Below are 16589 nucleotides of genomic sequence, written 5' to 3' on the forward strand. Positions count from 1 at the left end.
GCAGCAATTACACAAAATGGACAGAAACAAAAGGAAATATGCTGCAAAAACCAAAAACACTAACAACCCTCCCAAAAATCAGCAAGTAAGAAAAAAAATGCAAACTCACTCTACAAAAAGGAAATGCTCAACACCATTAGGGGAACTCGAGGTTGGATATTCGTGCTCCCCGGATTCAGCGGTGTCTTCCTGTCGTTTGACCCAGTGCTGGCAGTGAGATGTCGGTCAGCCCACCTCCGTGTCTCCCTCCTCCTAAACACTGTGCGTTCACTTCAGGACCAACAACAAATTAACGAACCAATTGCACTTGAAAACAAAAAAAATGAAATAACCTCAATGTCATGTGAACTTCTGACCAAGAGTTAACGTTGAATTGTTTCCCTAGACTGGACAAAAGAGACACACCTAATTGTATCTGATTTTAAAGCATTTTATATATATTTTTTAATAATAATGTTATCTTTGCTTGGTTCGTGAGTTTTGGTGGACCCTCTGATAGCAGGTTTGCTCTGGTGGTGTAATCTTTTCATTTCCTAATAATGGACTTAATGGTGCTCTGTAGGATTTTCAGGGTTCAGAGATATTTTTTATAAACCAACCTTGATCTGTACTTCTCCACAACTTTGTCTCTGACCCGTGAGGACAGTTCCTTGGTCTTCATGCTGTCTCTTACTTGGTGATTGAACAGGTACATAACACTTGACGGGTTTAGATCATTTGACACTTAGATTGCCCACAGGTGGATCTAACTAACTAATTCTCAGGCTTCTGAAGGAAAATTTGGGGCTTCAAAGCAAAGGCAGTGAACACATTTGCACGCACCACTTTTCAATAAGTAACCGGTTTGTGATGTTGGAAAACTGTTGATACTGATACTGTTGCTTGGGACATCACTTTAATGAGTAGAAATGTATGAGACTGATCTGTCAATAAATAAAGCAATTGCTGTGTGCTGCAGTTCTACATATATACACCAGAAAACCTATATAGAAGCCATCATATGGGACAAAATGAGCTCCTTTGTTTTTAGTGTGTTGCTGAACAATATGAATATTAAGCTGTAAACAAATACAGCATACATGCAGCACAGGTGTTCAAAAACAAGCTGATTCAAGGCTTTTCATAAAAAAAAGTGTTTAAATTGAAACTATTAAAGTGTCAGATAGGAGAAAATCTAACAGACGGTCTTGTCCTGCTCACTAGGCTGAAGTAACAACATTGGCTTTATTGCCTTTTCTGTCAAAGACCTGCTGAAAGTGGCCAGAGACACATGTATGTCTGGTGGTAAGTATTTCACTTAGTTCTGCTCTCTTGACCCCCAATAGGGAGTTACCTGGTATCGTAATCTAAACATTGCACAATACAGCAAAAAGCAGTCTATTTCGTAATGAAACAAAGATTTCTGTTGCTATTTATGTCCACCTGGGTCATGTCGGGATATGACTTGATTAAAAGTTCACACTCGGGTTATGTAACACCAAATAAACCAGCCTTATCATCAGCATGAGGATAAGTTTAATTTTTATTCATCATGAAGCACTCCCCCCCCCCAGAGTTCAACGACAAACATTCAGATAAATGTATTTGTTTGGAAATGCTGAAATCTGATTTTGCTCTTTGCTTAATTTTGATTTGTAGAGTTCATTAATAATATACAATAAAACTCCTGCTTATTTGATTTTTTTTAAACCAATATCAATTTTGATATACTTTTTTTTTTGTTTTGTAATTAAATGTACTGCATGTTTGTCTGGTTTTCTTCTATTTTATAGAACATATTTAAAATAATCCAATATTTTTCTGTGTAAAATACACTTTTCGTGGAAACATGTACAGAAGGGCTGTTGTAAGCATGTGATAATGAGTTCAGAAAGTACGCATCTTTCAAGTAATCCTAAGTGTGTGTGTCTAGATGTGTTTGTGTGAATGAAAGACCACTGCTAGAGGGGAATTGCGTGTTTAAAAGTAAAACAAATATGCCTGTCACCGTAGCTTCAATGAAGAAGTGAGACTTCTTGACTTTCTAGGCTCTCTCTCTTTGCGTGTTTGCCACTTCCTGATGAATTCTGTGATCCTATGAGTGTGAAACGTGTGTCTTTGCGTGTGCGCGTCTTTGTTTTTCGAGCGATGGCAGACCAGACTCCCACTGTTCACCCTTCTGTCCCCACCAGTCCCAAAGCAAGATCAGAAAGAACACTGCCCCGAGAGAGAGAGAGAGAGAGAGAGAGAGAGAGAGGTGCGCTTGCATGAAATTGCACACATCCCTCTTGCGTGTGAGGAGAATTTGGCGTATGTGTGTTTTTAGCCGACTTTGAGTGTACTTGGCGTGCATGAGTTCGAGCTCCTGTTCCCCGGGCAGCAGCTGTCAGTGGAATAACTAGGTAGGGCATTGCCAGTGAGTGCATGTCAGATTAGAGTACCCCCCCGCCGCCACCACCCCCACCCACCCTTTCACCAGCAGCACAAGTCAACTGCCTCATCAAGGCAATGTCAGAAGCACACACACACACACACACACACACACACACACACACACACACATATGTATGGCGAGCCAAACACAAACAGACAGGAGCTCACATCAACAATACTAATCTAAGACTGTGTTATCCTGACCTACCAAGTCAAATATTTTCTATTTCTTCTGCCGTATAACTGTCAGGGAGGGTTTAAGTTTTATGCTTCAACATATTTTCAGAAGTTTGGGCTGAAGTTCGACATTACAAGGTCAAACTAAACAAACTAAAAAATTCTGTTTTATCCACTGAGTGCTAAATGTTCTGTGTCATTACGCGCACTCATATTATTTCAACACAGAGATAATGATGTGATAATAAATACTATACATCAGCAGCTTTCTTGCTTCAAGAGGATTTTTCATATTTTGACGTAGGCTTTTGTGGAAAGGTTTTGAACAGTTAATATCTTACCTGTTGTGGACAGCTGTTTGAACGACCTTAGTTTGAAGAAATAAAGTTTAACTCTGACAATATTGACGAGAAACAGTTAGTCTGAGAAATCCTTCAAAAACATTGTAGCAGTTGATGTGAATGTTATTTTACAAACTTTTACATCGCTGTCAGATTTACATTACATGGTTATTTGGACATAAATATCAGAATCTTCCTGCCAGAGGTGTCCCAGGCTGCACCGGAAACTGTAGCTGCAATTTTTGAATGCAATTCACAATAAAGTTCTTTGTAAATGACTATGTAATGCAAATGTTTTGGAAATTAAATAGTTTATAAAATAGAAACACTACTCTCACTAGTGTAGTGAGTTGTTTCTTTTTAAATGGTAATAAATTACAACCCTTTTAACCTTTCTGTTAACACAAATTTATTACAACAAGTGGCATTCCCTGTTCAACTGATTAAAGCTTTAATATTTAAACTGGGTTGTTCTGTATTTATCGTTGCTGCAGGCCATTTAAAAGTGGTTAGGGTGAACATCACAATCAGGAGCAAAGCGTTAATTCAAGATCCCATGTTCTTGGGAATTTAGATGCAGTTTTATGTGTGTATTTCTGCTATTACTAGAAATGACATTTAAGCATCCTCATATCAAACTGTCACTTGTTCATTCACTGGGTCCATGTGCAATTTAAAAGATTGTTTTGATCAACATATCTTGGTGGAACATTTAACGTTGGCCAAAAGGGAGCACAAACAATGTAACACAGTGACACTCAGGTGGAGACAAGCCGTTACTGTACATCTTTTTGAAACTGTAATTGCTGCCTAAATGCTCCAATAAAAACAGTACTGTGGTTTGATCTTTCTGTTCCTTATAAATTATCTGTAATCCTTTCCTTAAAACGTGTTTAGTGCGTGCGGGTGTGGGTATAGGTGTGTAGTGAGTGCAGTTGTGTACCGTGTGACATCTGACACCTGTCTGTGTACGTTTTGTTTTAGGTTATCTAGTAACCATGTGAAAGATGGCATAACAATCATCAAAGTCACCAAAATAACAAGCATGCACGAGCGTACACACACAAACACACACACACACATGTGTACAAAGTTCACAGCGTGCACAGTCAGATCATTTTACAACTAACTGAATTAACCTAAAGGGTCAGAAAATTAATTTGCCCTCTAGCTTGTCATTCATCATTAAAACCTCTGAAAGATAAGATGTTTTCTGTTTCGTTTGTGTGTGCAGGTCGCTAAGCAACCGCTTCATCAAATCATTGCTGATTTCCAAATAAGAGTTGTCATATGGTGTGTTTGTGTGTGAGTCTTCCTGTGTGTAATTTTGAGAGAGAGTGTTTGATCTTGCATTTCTCTCTCTCTCTCTCCCACACACACACACACAGTGCGACATTGTTGTTTTTGTTTGTCTTGTTGTCATGACCGCCACCGTAAATTTGTGCCATTAGAGCTGATCAGAAGTCCTTCACCACAAGGACAGCTCTCCTTCAGTGCAACTAAAATATACAACACAGAGACAGATCAGAGTGTGTATGTGTGTGTGTGTGTCCGTTTGATGTGGTAACGTGAACTTTAAGTTGGTTTGTGCTCACTAACAGGCTGTGATGGCTGCTTGACTCTGTTCTCGACATATTACCTAACTCATACACAAACAGGGAGGGAATTAGGAGTGAAGGGATTGGTGTATTGTTTGTGTGGCTGCTATTGGAAACCAGAAGCTGAAACAAAACCACAGGAGTACACAATTTGCCTCAAAGTACTTCCTTATTACCAGTGGATGCCTTTCTGTTTGTCATCCATCAGTTGCCTCCGCTCAACTCCTGCTCTCCTACCTGTGAGTCGTCTTATCACTGTTACAATCCAGCTCCAGGTGTGTGTGTGTGTGTGTGTGTGTGTGTGTGTGTGTGTGTGTGTGTGTGAGACTGAGAGAGAGAGAGAGAGCATGCATGCATTCACTTACAAACACCTGCAATGGATGGGATAATTACCCGTGAGCAAACAATCAGACAAAATCAGACTTGGCAGTTATTAAAGAACCCATCATAAAAACGTGGGAGAGTGTGCAAACACACACCCACACACACCTATACACACACAAAGTCAGGTATTGGCATATAAAGACTCACACCAGAATACATGGTTGGATTTGAAAATGAGCCCAGCTAGCCAGGGGGGAAACAGCAGAGCATATCAAATTCCCAGACGCTTCTCTTAACGCCACAAGCATGCGCACAAGTTACGTGATATGTTTCAACCTGTCGTCAGTTAGAGAAGCTGTGTCTCCCCACACCAGGGCTAACTTTTATCTCTCAATCTTCACGGTTAAGACCGTGATCCACTTTTCAGTTGACGCTCTTGACCCTTTACCCTCAGATTGACACAGTAGGAGGGGTTTTATGATGATCCAGCTGAATGTCACAATGTCCGACCTGCCATTTTAACCCAGAGTGGAAATAGTAAACCACGACTTGGGTTTGGTTTTGATCAGTATATGTGGAATGGAAGTGTATTTCTTTTTTTTTTGTTTGTTTCAAATTATGTAAACGATCCCTATGAAAAAAAAACGTCTTCCATGAGTGAAAACAGGAATCTGTAAACCTAACCCTAACCTTCAGAAAAAAGTTGCCTTAAAACTGTTATTTTCTGCTGCCTCAGTTGCTTTGTAAAATGTTTGTTTTTACATTTTATGTATTGTTTTGTTGTTGTTGTCAGCATTATCTTGAAAGTATTGGACTTATTCAACCTTTAGTTAATCTTCTTTGAGTAAATTGTGTCCTACAAATACAGTGCATTTCCCTTTTTTGTGCCACTTTGTGCCAAAAGAATTAAGGTCAAGATGCTGAACTAATAAAATTATATGCTTTAACGCTTTAAATGTCAGTATGAAGGAATTGAATGTTTAACAGTTTAACAGTTCTTTAATTCTGCTTCACTGGATTAGTTCTCTTTCACTTTTTTGGTCTGACTGAACTACATAATTATCTCTTAAAACACAGAAAGTCAAACAACAACTATGGTTCAGCTAAATAGGTTAGTGGCATTTGTCTGTTACCACATTTAAATCAGCATATATGAAAAGTAGCTGAGGAAAATACTTCCCTAATATTTTTTATAGTGTGAAAGTAAAGATTAAGTTCTTACTGTTACTGAGTGTGTTTTGTAAAAGCACTAATTTACTGATGAGCTGGAACAGAAAAAGTTTTTCTGTAGTTTGCCAGTTACATTATCTCACCAGTTCCATGTGCTTATATTTTAGGATTTTTATGTTTTGTCACGTAATGTTTGATAATGCTATGTTATGTTGTCACATGTTAAACTGTTTCTTGTTACACTGAATCAAATTACTTCCATCCATCCATCTTCTACTGCTTATCTATAGTAGGGCTGCAGAGGTAACAGGTCCAGGAGAGAAACCCAGACATACCTTTCCCCAGCGACACTATTCAGCTCTTCCTAGGGGATCCCAAAGTGTTCCCAGGGCATAGAGGAAACATAATTCCTTCAGTTAGTTCTGGGTCTTCCCCAGGGTCTATTTCCAGAGGGACGTGCCTGGAAAACCTACAAAGTGAGGCATCCAGGAGGCATCCTAATCAGATGCCCAAACCACTTCCAACTGATTCCTTTTGATGTGAAGAAGCAGCAGCTCTACTCTGAGCTCCCATCATATGATGAAGTTCCTCACCCTATCTCTAAGGTTGAGCCTGGACACCCTACAAAGGAAGCTAATTTCAGCCTTTTGTATCCTTGCTCTTGTTCTTTGGGTCATGATCCATACTTCATGACCATAGGTGAGGGTTGGAACGTAAACAGACCATTAAATTAAGAGCTTTGGCCTTTGGCCCCCTTCTTTCTTCACCATGATATACTGAAAAATGCCCTCATTACTGCGGACAGGGCTCCGATCTGTCAATTCATCTCCCACTCCATCCAACCATCACTTGTTAACAAGAATCCCACATACTTGAACTTCTCTATCTGAGGTAGAGACTCACTCCACACCCAGAGGGAGCATCCCACTCATTTCTGGTTGAGACTTAGAGGAGCTGACTCTCATCCCAGATGCTTCAAACTTGGCTGTGAGTCGCAGCTGAGTTTGTGGCCTAAAGAAGCCAATACAACTATATCATCTGCAAAAGCAGAGACGAGACCCTGAGGTTCCCAAATCTGATGCCCCTCCTTTCCTTGAGATCCTGTCTATGAACACCACAAACAGGATTGGTGACAAGGGCCAGTCCTGTTGAAGTCCAACGTGCGGGAAGAAAGAGCTCAACTTTGGATGGATGTGGACACAGCTCCTGCTTTGATTATACAGGGACCAGATAGTCCTGGCACTATCCCTGGCACCTTGTACTCCCACTGCACCCCCACACAATGCTTTAGGAAACACAGTCAGCCTTCTCCAGAGCTGCAAAACTCATGTAGACTGGAGAGTCAGACTCCCATAACCCTCCTAGAAACCCTGCAAGGGTAAAGATCTGGTCTAGTGTTCCACAACCAGAAAGAAAACCATATTGCTCCTTCTGAGTCCAAGGTTCACAATTTGGTCAGAGCCAGATCTGTTTCTGCCTTTTCAAAGCCAGTGATATTAGAATTTCTAACTTGAGGGACTTTTGGCACTGGGGTTAGTTGTTCTTTTTTCATTTTAAATTTCATGAACCGACTGCAGCTAGTTTTAGATACAGCGTCTGCAGAGACACTGTGTTCATGGAATAGAGGTCAGTGTGAGACATTTTTGGGACTGGGTTTGGAGTTGTGGAGATAAAAGAAAAAGAGATTCAAACTCAGCTCATGAACTGAACATGACACATGCGTTCTCCTCTCTCCCTTCTTTTATTTTCTCATTGACAGACTGAAACATTTCCAGCTCATCTGTGTTTGAACTTGTTTGGCAGGTGACATTTAAAAATCAGGTTTAGATGTACTGTGAACATTACTGCCGTTCTCCGCCTTGCTTTCATCGGCTCTGCACTTTTTATAGACACACACTCAAACACTCGTGTTATATGCACTCACGCACACACACATTGTCTGACAGGTGACATTTTTAGCTTGGTCTGGTTTGTAGGGAGGGTGTGCTATGGTAAAGCTACCAGTCGGGTTCTTCTACTGCTCACAAACACAGACACAGACACACACACACACACACACACACACACACACACACACACACACACACACACACACACACACACACACACACACCACAGTCTCTTTTCCTATCCAACTTGTCAGAAAATAATAAGAACAAAAATGCAACAGTCTGGTAACAAGAAGAAAGCCGTTGCTGTGTGTAAACATGGCAGCTCACCTAATCAAACTAAATGTTAATTAAACTAGCATTCCTTGAATTCAGATTTAAAACAAAGATCTCACGAAATGTTAGAGCTTGAAGTAAATGTCGGGGATGGCTATCAGCTAATTGCACCAAGTTTTAGCTCGATATCTGCCACACTGACTGAGGTAGAGCCAATTTCATTTGCTAAGATCAAATATCCGTGGTGGTCATCTTGAATCAGCTTCACACCAAACGTTAATCAGTTGTCGATACATTTAATCATTACTTTTTGAAAGTTTCATTTAAATTAGTTCAGTAGTTCATGAGACACTTTGCTAACAGACAGACAAACAAACATGCAACACAAGCAATTACATGATCACCAGCCAGCAGCAGGCAATAAAAAAATGCCATCATTAGTGTTAACAGTGTTTATCTACTTTCAGAGTTTGTTTAGGTAACAAAATTTAACTCATTCATTTTTGGATAAAATCTCTGATGACTTCATGTTAAACTACAGTATACAACCATAGTAGAGCTCAGAGGAGGATGGTAGGATCCTCAATCACCAAAACAACCTCACATACGACACATCTACTGTATAGTAAACCATCACCATTGCCTCTCATTTGCATGCCATCTTTTCTTTCTTTTGTTGTCTTTAAATAGGTTTATTGTGTTTTAAACTTCCTTCAACAACATGAAACCGTCCCTAGCTCTGGCAAATCAGTGATATAACTGTCCACAGATCAACACAGAGAAACAAAGAAGAGTGTGCCAGAGAGTAAGTAAACAGCAAAGGACAGAAAGAACCCATTGTTGTGAGTCCACGCTGGCCTCTCACGCATCAGCGTGTCATGCCTCATTAGCTCTGCCTGAACTTTGACCTCCTGACTCATGCTCGGCTCTAAGGCTGCAGAGCATGGCCGTTTGCACTGTTTGTTTATGAGTTTGTCTGCATGGGTTTTTTTTTGGAGCACAGAAGAGACAACATTTTATAGCAAGATAATCAGCTTACATTAGGCCAAATGGTGAACCGACTCAGCAGTTTACTGCACACAGAATAAAATAGGGGCAGCCTGAAAACTCGCCAGACATACGGGTCCACCAGCTCACAAAAACACAATAAGAAAATTAAAGCTAAATATCCAAAACTGACCAATTTGTACTGAATGATTTTGGCCATGAATTGAAAATTCTGTAGTGTTTTTTTTATGAATTTCTTTTGTAATGGTTTTCACAGGCTTTATATTTTAGTAATTATAAGGTTTTTTTTTCAGATTGTTTGAAAAGAAGGCAAATATTTTGTCATCGTACATTTTCGGATAACAATAAGAAACAATAAATTCAAATTTTGGACCTTTTTAGATTTGTGGACAGTTGTTTCAGCTGCAGACCCCCCAAAAATGTAGCTCAATATGTGTAAAACTGGATGAGTTATAACAACTAATTAACCGTTGTGACCATTTTGAACTATTTGACTCAAAATCAAACCAAATCTCTGGGTGATGTACATCTATGATTACTTTCTGAGCGTTTCATCAAAATTTGTCAAGTGGTACATGAGATATTTTGCTAACAAACAGACAAATGAACACACACAAACACAGGCAAAAACATTACCGCACACCTTTTGCCTTTTGGGGAGTTGCACGCATATTGATGCAAAATAGATGCCCCTATTAAGCTGCCACCATTTCCCTTTGGGTGTTCACCCAATTAAAGTAGAGGTGGCTAAGAGCGTAAATCTGCAATCCAATGGGTTGACAATGACGGTCATGTGCAGTTAATTATCAAATCCATTTCAAGGTCAACTTATATGTTTTGTTAGTAAAGAAACTACATTTATATGTACATTTCTCTCAATTTGACCACCTAATTTCTGCTGCATGACAGCATCTCTCACTGAGCATGTTTCTTTATTATTGCAAACTGGCTCTCATACAGATGAGCACATCCTAGCAAATGCCAAGTTCACTACATTGCCTACTTTACTTTGACATGTTGTTTGAGACACTTGGGGATCAAGCTTCCAATTAGATGAACTTTTCCCCATATTTTTATGTATTTTAAGTGTTTATCTACTTTCAATACAAATCACAGGTGGGTTTTGGTACTATGATTCACACATAATAATAATAATCATGAATAATAATCAGTGCTGTGGATGGTCTGAGCATATCTACTGATGTTATGGCAAGGCTTAGAACATGAGTACAATACAAGTGTTCCAGTTATATGGAGTACAGCATTATCACCAGAATTACATAAAGTGTTTTACATAAATCCATGTTTAAAGAAAAGGGTTGGCATTTAAGAAATGACATGTAAATGTCCAAAAACTACTGTATATGGTATGTCTTGTCTTTATTGGACGGGTTCATGGTTCAGCTTGTTTTATGTGTTAATGTGTCTGTGAGGCCCATGAAGAATGCCAGCGGGCACTTCTAAGCCAAAAACAGAGCTCCTCAACAAATCAGTATTGCTCAACTGTTGGGTGTGGTATTCTGGAAATAACACAGTTAAGGGCAAGGGTTGGGGAAACCGATGTGATTACAGCCAACCAGGTTTAACGGTTGAGAAACACCCACATTGTTTTCCTCAGAAACACCTCATTAAAGTACTAATAAGCTACTTTTTAAACTTTTTTTCCTGAAACCTACAACATTCTCAATTTATTTTACCTGACACTGTGTTACACTACAAGTCTCTGTGAAGGTGTGGATGCATTCACGTGTATGACAAGGCCTTTAGAAACATGTCACTGTTTAGTGTTTCAACAAAAGACTTTAGATGACTCTGACCATTCATAGCATTCGAATGAGTCATGGCGTGTGAACATTTCCAACATTTTTCCACGAAACACCACTTTGTCTTTGATGGCTGTTTGTTTACTGACATCTGCCATTTGATCAGCAACGTTTCAAAGCTGAAATAATCACCAACACCTGTTTGAATGTGTGCATGTGGGCAACCATTGCACCTTCATGTGTGGGACCAAAACACTTCAAATGGAAACCAGGTTAAGTAAAAACCTTAGCAACCTTTAGGAGGGATGGAGGGCACAGCTCAAGGCGTTTTATAAGCTTGGCACCCTGAGCCCTTCAGTTTTTAATTGACAAAACACTCCAAATTAGAAGCAGAACATCTTCAAGAATAAAAGAGAAGGCCAGTTGTCTTTGATTCAACACTCTAGGTTAAGAGATGGTCGGTTACTGACTCATTAACGCATTAATGATCCAAATCTTCGCGTTGAATCAAGACACACGAGTCCAAGGTCTCAACTAACCCGGATCCTACATGTCCTCTGGCAAACTGCCATGAAATCCTCGGAAACACCGCAAACTCAGATGAGTTGTACCAACACATTAACATACATTTAACATAAGTTAACATTTTACTTAACATAAATTAGATTTTTGTTCCATTTATTTTGTTCCATTTATTTTGTTCCATCATTTGTTATTTGTTGGTTTGTTTATTGGTGTGTAGAATTGTAAAAGGAACATCTATGAATAATGCAAATGTGGATCCTTAACATCCACTGCCAAAGTTTTTTTTTTACTTTAGGCAGCGGTGGGAGGGGGGTTATGTCGTGCAGTGTAACCAACTCAAGTAAACCAGATCACTTTAGTGACTGACTCAGGTTAATCCGACTTCATGAAGTGAATCAAATTTACTAATTTTGTCTAGGTCGAAGAAGTGACTGAATGTTCAACCTGAATTAAACATATAAAATGTTGTGCAATTTCTTTATGATTTTTGCAATGTCACTGCGAGACTACAGACACATTTCACAGCAGACGTTTGGAAATGGCAGAGTAGGGCAGACACAGGCTGACACAGAGAGAGGCATTCCACTTAAAGTACGTTCTGCATTTGCATGTGTTTTACAGAACAACCAGTTTGCACAGCTACAGAAATGGAATGCAGCTGTCTTTAATGCTAAACTAGTCCTACCATTTCAAGTAAAAATGTATGCTCTAAAACAGGTCCTTAAGGGTTTAAGGTCAAAAAACCTAAAAGTATTTTCATCCATCTATCTGTCCATCCATGTGAGGATTTGGATTTTTGTTGTTTCTGTTTTGGTTTTCTTTATGGTTTTTCTGTGGGTTTTAATTTGTGCTTTCAGTTTGGGTTTTTTCCTGCTCAGTATTCACTCCTCCTCTGTCACTCTTTTGCCTTTCTTGCCACGCCCATCTCCACCTGTCCGTAATCATTTCCATTCACCTGTTTCCACTTCCCTCGTTACCCTCAGCACTCAAATACCCGGTCATTTCCCCCACTAGTCGTCGGATCATTGTTTGTTGTTTGCCGTTCTAAGTTTCCTTGTTTCCTCGCCATGCCATGTATTGGATTTCTGTTATGTTTTAGTTGCTGCCAAGTCAGCTTTTGTTTTGCTCTTTTTCTTAGTTTAATAAATTAGTGTTGTTTTAAGAATGAGTCTGCACTCTGGGTTCGCTTCCATTGCCATCCAGCTTGACAATCCATTCCTTTTTCTTATGCTTATTTGTGATCGGGTCGAAGTGAGAAACATCCATCTCCCCATCAACACTCTCCAGCTACTCCTGTGGGATCTCAAAGCATTCCCAGGCCAGAGAGAATATATAATCCCTCCAGCGAGTTCTTGGTCTGCCCCAGTGTCTCCTCCAAGTGGGATGTGCCCAGAAAACCTTCAGAGGGATGTGTCTAGAAGGTATCCTAATCAGATGACCTATTTGATGCAAAGAAACAGTGACTCTATTCCAAGCTCCCCCGGATGATGGAGCTTCTCACCTTATCTCTAAGACTGAAGCCAGACCTTCAACTGAGGTAGCTCATTTCAGCTGCTTGTATCCAGGATTTTGTTCTTTGGCCCCTGATCTGTGCCGTAAATGGAGAGCTTCACTTTGGCTCTGCTCCTCCTTTACAGTATTTTGTTCTGGCAAATATGCTTCAGAGAAAATAATTTCTTGTATCAGATCACAATTATGAATAAACTCAACATGTTCTTTTACAAAGCTTGGACACTTCATTCAAAATGAATGAGAGCTTATGGCTAGAATAGCTTCACAAATTCCCACAGGCCTAAACGAGTCTAAACTGGACAATAACAATGTGTCACAAGGCATATATCTATAGTATACCCAGTTTGAAAAAAAGGAATACTTCATTTCTTTTTATTCATTATAGACCAAAAATTTATGAAACAGTTTCTGCATCAAGCACTCAGGTTTGCAATTAGTTTGTTTTATCTAAGCAGGAGAGGTAAATTGAAACAAATACACTCTGAGCTGAATGAGGACTGAACATGTATATTTCCTGACTAGAGGCAGTTCTGCAACTCCAACTTTGCAAAACAAAAAAGCAAAGCACACCAAAGTCTTTTTCAGCACTTCTTGCAAAAAAAATATGAACTCAGGTGAATTGCTTTTATTCTGAATAGTAAAATCCCACAACAGCAAAAAAAAAACAAAAAAAACCCTCTTTCGGCAGCATGCCTTTAGCATATTTTAATATTAAAAATCAGTCCTTTTCTTAAAGCTGACATACTGTATTTTACAACTATATTATGAGTAAAGCAAATCTAATCAGCATTCTTTTTCTGTTAATTAATGGGATGATTACAAAGTAGCGACTAAAGACGAGGTCGACCGGTAACAGCTTATACACCAATTTCCACTGTCTATCCAGTACACCTAATATTCCATAACCATCCATAGAAAGCCTGGCATTAACAAACATTTCACAAAAGAGATAAGAAATACCAATGCCTGGAAAACTCACCTCTCCTCCAGCTGTTGAAGCCTTTTTCTCAGGTCATCTGAATTTTTATTGGCCTTTTGAAGTTCCTCACTCAGAACTTTTTCTCTCTCTTCAGCCCTCTTCTCCAAGTCGTCTCTTAGCTTTTTCAGCTTCTTCATCCCCGACTCTCCCAGCTCCTCTCTGAGTCGCTCCTCTCTCTCGCCCCACATTTTCTGATACTCCTCTTCCATCTCTTTCTTCTTACTCTCATACTTTGCTTCAAACTCCTCTCTGAGCGCTCTCGCAGCGTCTCGGCTCTTCTCTTCGAGCTCTTCTCTGATGTTTGCCTCTTGGGTTTCTGCTCGTCTCTGCACGTGCAGGTGAAGCTCCCTCTCCCACTCCAGCCTGCTCAGCTCCAGCTCCTCGCGCCGGGCCTTCTCTCTCTCGGCGTTCTGTCTCAGTTCCCGGAGCTCAGCCTCGAGCTGAGCCAGCTGAGTGTGGAGCTGATGGAACTCGTGGAAAATGAGGTAGCTCACGCCACAGTAGCAACACATGGTCTCACTGCGCTCCATCTGAGGAGAAAACACAGTTTACTGGAAATGTTCATCAAGTAAATTAGAATTGGCAATCACATCATATTGACCAACAGTTTAAAAAAGGAGGCACTTCTTTTAATTTTGTTTTTATATACTACATGCAAATATGTAAAAGCACTACAGTAGAAATGTTCTATTTAGGCACATTTTTAGGTATTATTTATCAATCTTACAATGAATTAAAGCTGATGACTAAACCAAAGTAAAGAAAGAAAACACAGAATTTGCAGTGTTTAATCCAGCTGAAACAGACCTATTAAAAGAACCGATAGCTGTTTAAGCAGCTGCAAGTCTTTATTAAACAAGAATGGTAAAATTTTCTTTTCCAAACCTAAAACAGCCACTCTTTTCTGTTACAGTTTCTTATTAATTGTTAAAAGCAGATAAAATATTAATCAATGAAAAACACACTCCAGTAAAAAACATTGTGACGACAGCATATATCTTCGACTAGCTTAAAAGATGCATTTCTAATGTACTAACTGAATATCTTACATTTCAGAAATTCATGTACAATTAAAAACATCAGTCTGTATCTTGTGCCCCCCTCCCCCCACGCCACCATGGTTTTTTGTATGAAATCATTAAAACCAAAGCATTAAAAAAAGTCTACACAAATATTCAGATTTATATTCACAAGTCCTGTTATCCATCAAATATTGTTCCAACTGCTGTTGTTGAAAATATTTACTTAAAGGATCTGTCAGCAGTTTAAAGCGGAGAACCGCAAATCCTCTAATCCCTCCTTTATATATTGTCTTCCACACTGTCTGTTCTCTCCCAAATGATTTTTTTTTTTTTTTTTTGCCCGTGCATGTCAATATATAATATCTCCAAGGGACTGTCACATCTTTCACGCTTATGAGAGAAAAAGATCTTATCTCTCAAGCTTTCATCTTGATGTTTATATGTGGTACAGAGGCAGCTGATATTTGGGTGATCTGTTGACAGCTCCAATATCAGAACGCTCCGAGCAGACAGCCACATGATGTAAACAGACTGAAATAAACTTCCAGACAAAGCTGAAATGCTTAGGAAGACGACAGTGAACAGAAAATTGCATTTAAGACGCTGGGCTCATGGGACGCACAATTTGCCATCAAATTTTTATCGCCAAAAGCCAAAAGCCAATAAATCTAGTGAGTATATGAGCTTATTGACGTTATCAGTCATGGATTTACATTTTTAAGGCGATTTTTGCCTCTAAATTGTACAAACACTTTTTAAAACCACATGACTTTCATTTATTAACGCAACTCTACAAAAAAAAAACACTGACATATTTTGTGGTTAAAAAAACAAAACAAAAAAAACCCCTGAAGTTTCAAAGATGACATGCCAGTCGTCCAAATGGACAAACAGAACACACAGCATCATTTGGAAATACTTTAAGCATGACAAATGACTGACAGGTGACACAATAAGGTCTCCCTCTCCACCAGTCACATTTAACTTCTTTCCCCACCTATTAAAATGCCATCACGTTCCATGTTAGCATCTTGTCTGTCCATGTCAGGTGAAAATGCAGATTATGTCTGTCTAATGTCTTCAAGACAGCAGGAAGCTGTCTTCTAGCAGCCCTGGCTGACAAAAGGACAAACACTTTTAAGGAAAAACTGCATAACGAAAAATGTCACGAATAAGGTTGAGAAAATGGTCATACGAAAGGTGATCCCTTCAAGCTGAGCTGAAGAGTAAGAAAACACTCCGACTGCAATATCGCTGTTAACAAAATGATATTATTCACGCTACTGTTTCATGTTAGAATACAATAACAAATACAAGTATTCAGTTCAACACATCTAACACAGAAACTAGAAGCAGAATCGTACAGTATAAGACTGTGTAGTGTATATTATGTACAATGAACTTGTGAACCCTTTGTAGATTTTTTTACATATTCACTTCAATAAATAAAAAAAAATGTTTGAATATAATTTTAACAGTTCTGTAGAAAAAGACAAACCACAAAAACACAAGATCTGAACATGTGTTTAATGAAGAATATAACTAAATATGTGCAAGTTGTTATGAAAGCTTTTGCTTTTGGTATCTGTTTGG

General features: G+C 39.1%; 1 protein-coding gene across 3 annotated transcripts in view; it reads right to left on the bottom strand.

Moving 5' to 3' along the window:
* Positions 1–15042, bottom strand: part of lekr1 (leucine, glutamate and lysine rich 1) — an 87382-nt gene extending 72340 nt beyond the window's left edge. For 2 of the 3 annotated variants that reach the window (XR_005234139.1, XM_037980064.1), the window contains exon 1: positions 13975–15042. Coding sequence is in view for 2 of the 3 variants with exons in the window: in XM_037980064.1 (XP_037835992.1) it covers positions 13975–14504 (530 nt within the window). In the remaining variant the exon portion in view is untranslated. The remainder of the gene's footprint in view (positions 1–13974) is intronic. The other variant, XM_017420013.3, reaches the window with a different exon arrangement.
* Positions 15043–16589: the final 1547 nt, after the last annotated feature.

Source organism: Kryptolebias marmoratus, linkage group LG2, assembly GCF_001649575.2.
Source record: "Kryptolebias marmoratus isolate JLee-2015 linkage group LG2, ASM164957v2, whole genome shotgun sequence".
Classification (NCBI taxonomy): domain Eukaryota; kingdom Metazoa; phylum Chordata; class Actinopteri; order Cyprinodontiformes; family Rivulidae; genus Kryptolebias; species Kryptolebias marmoratus.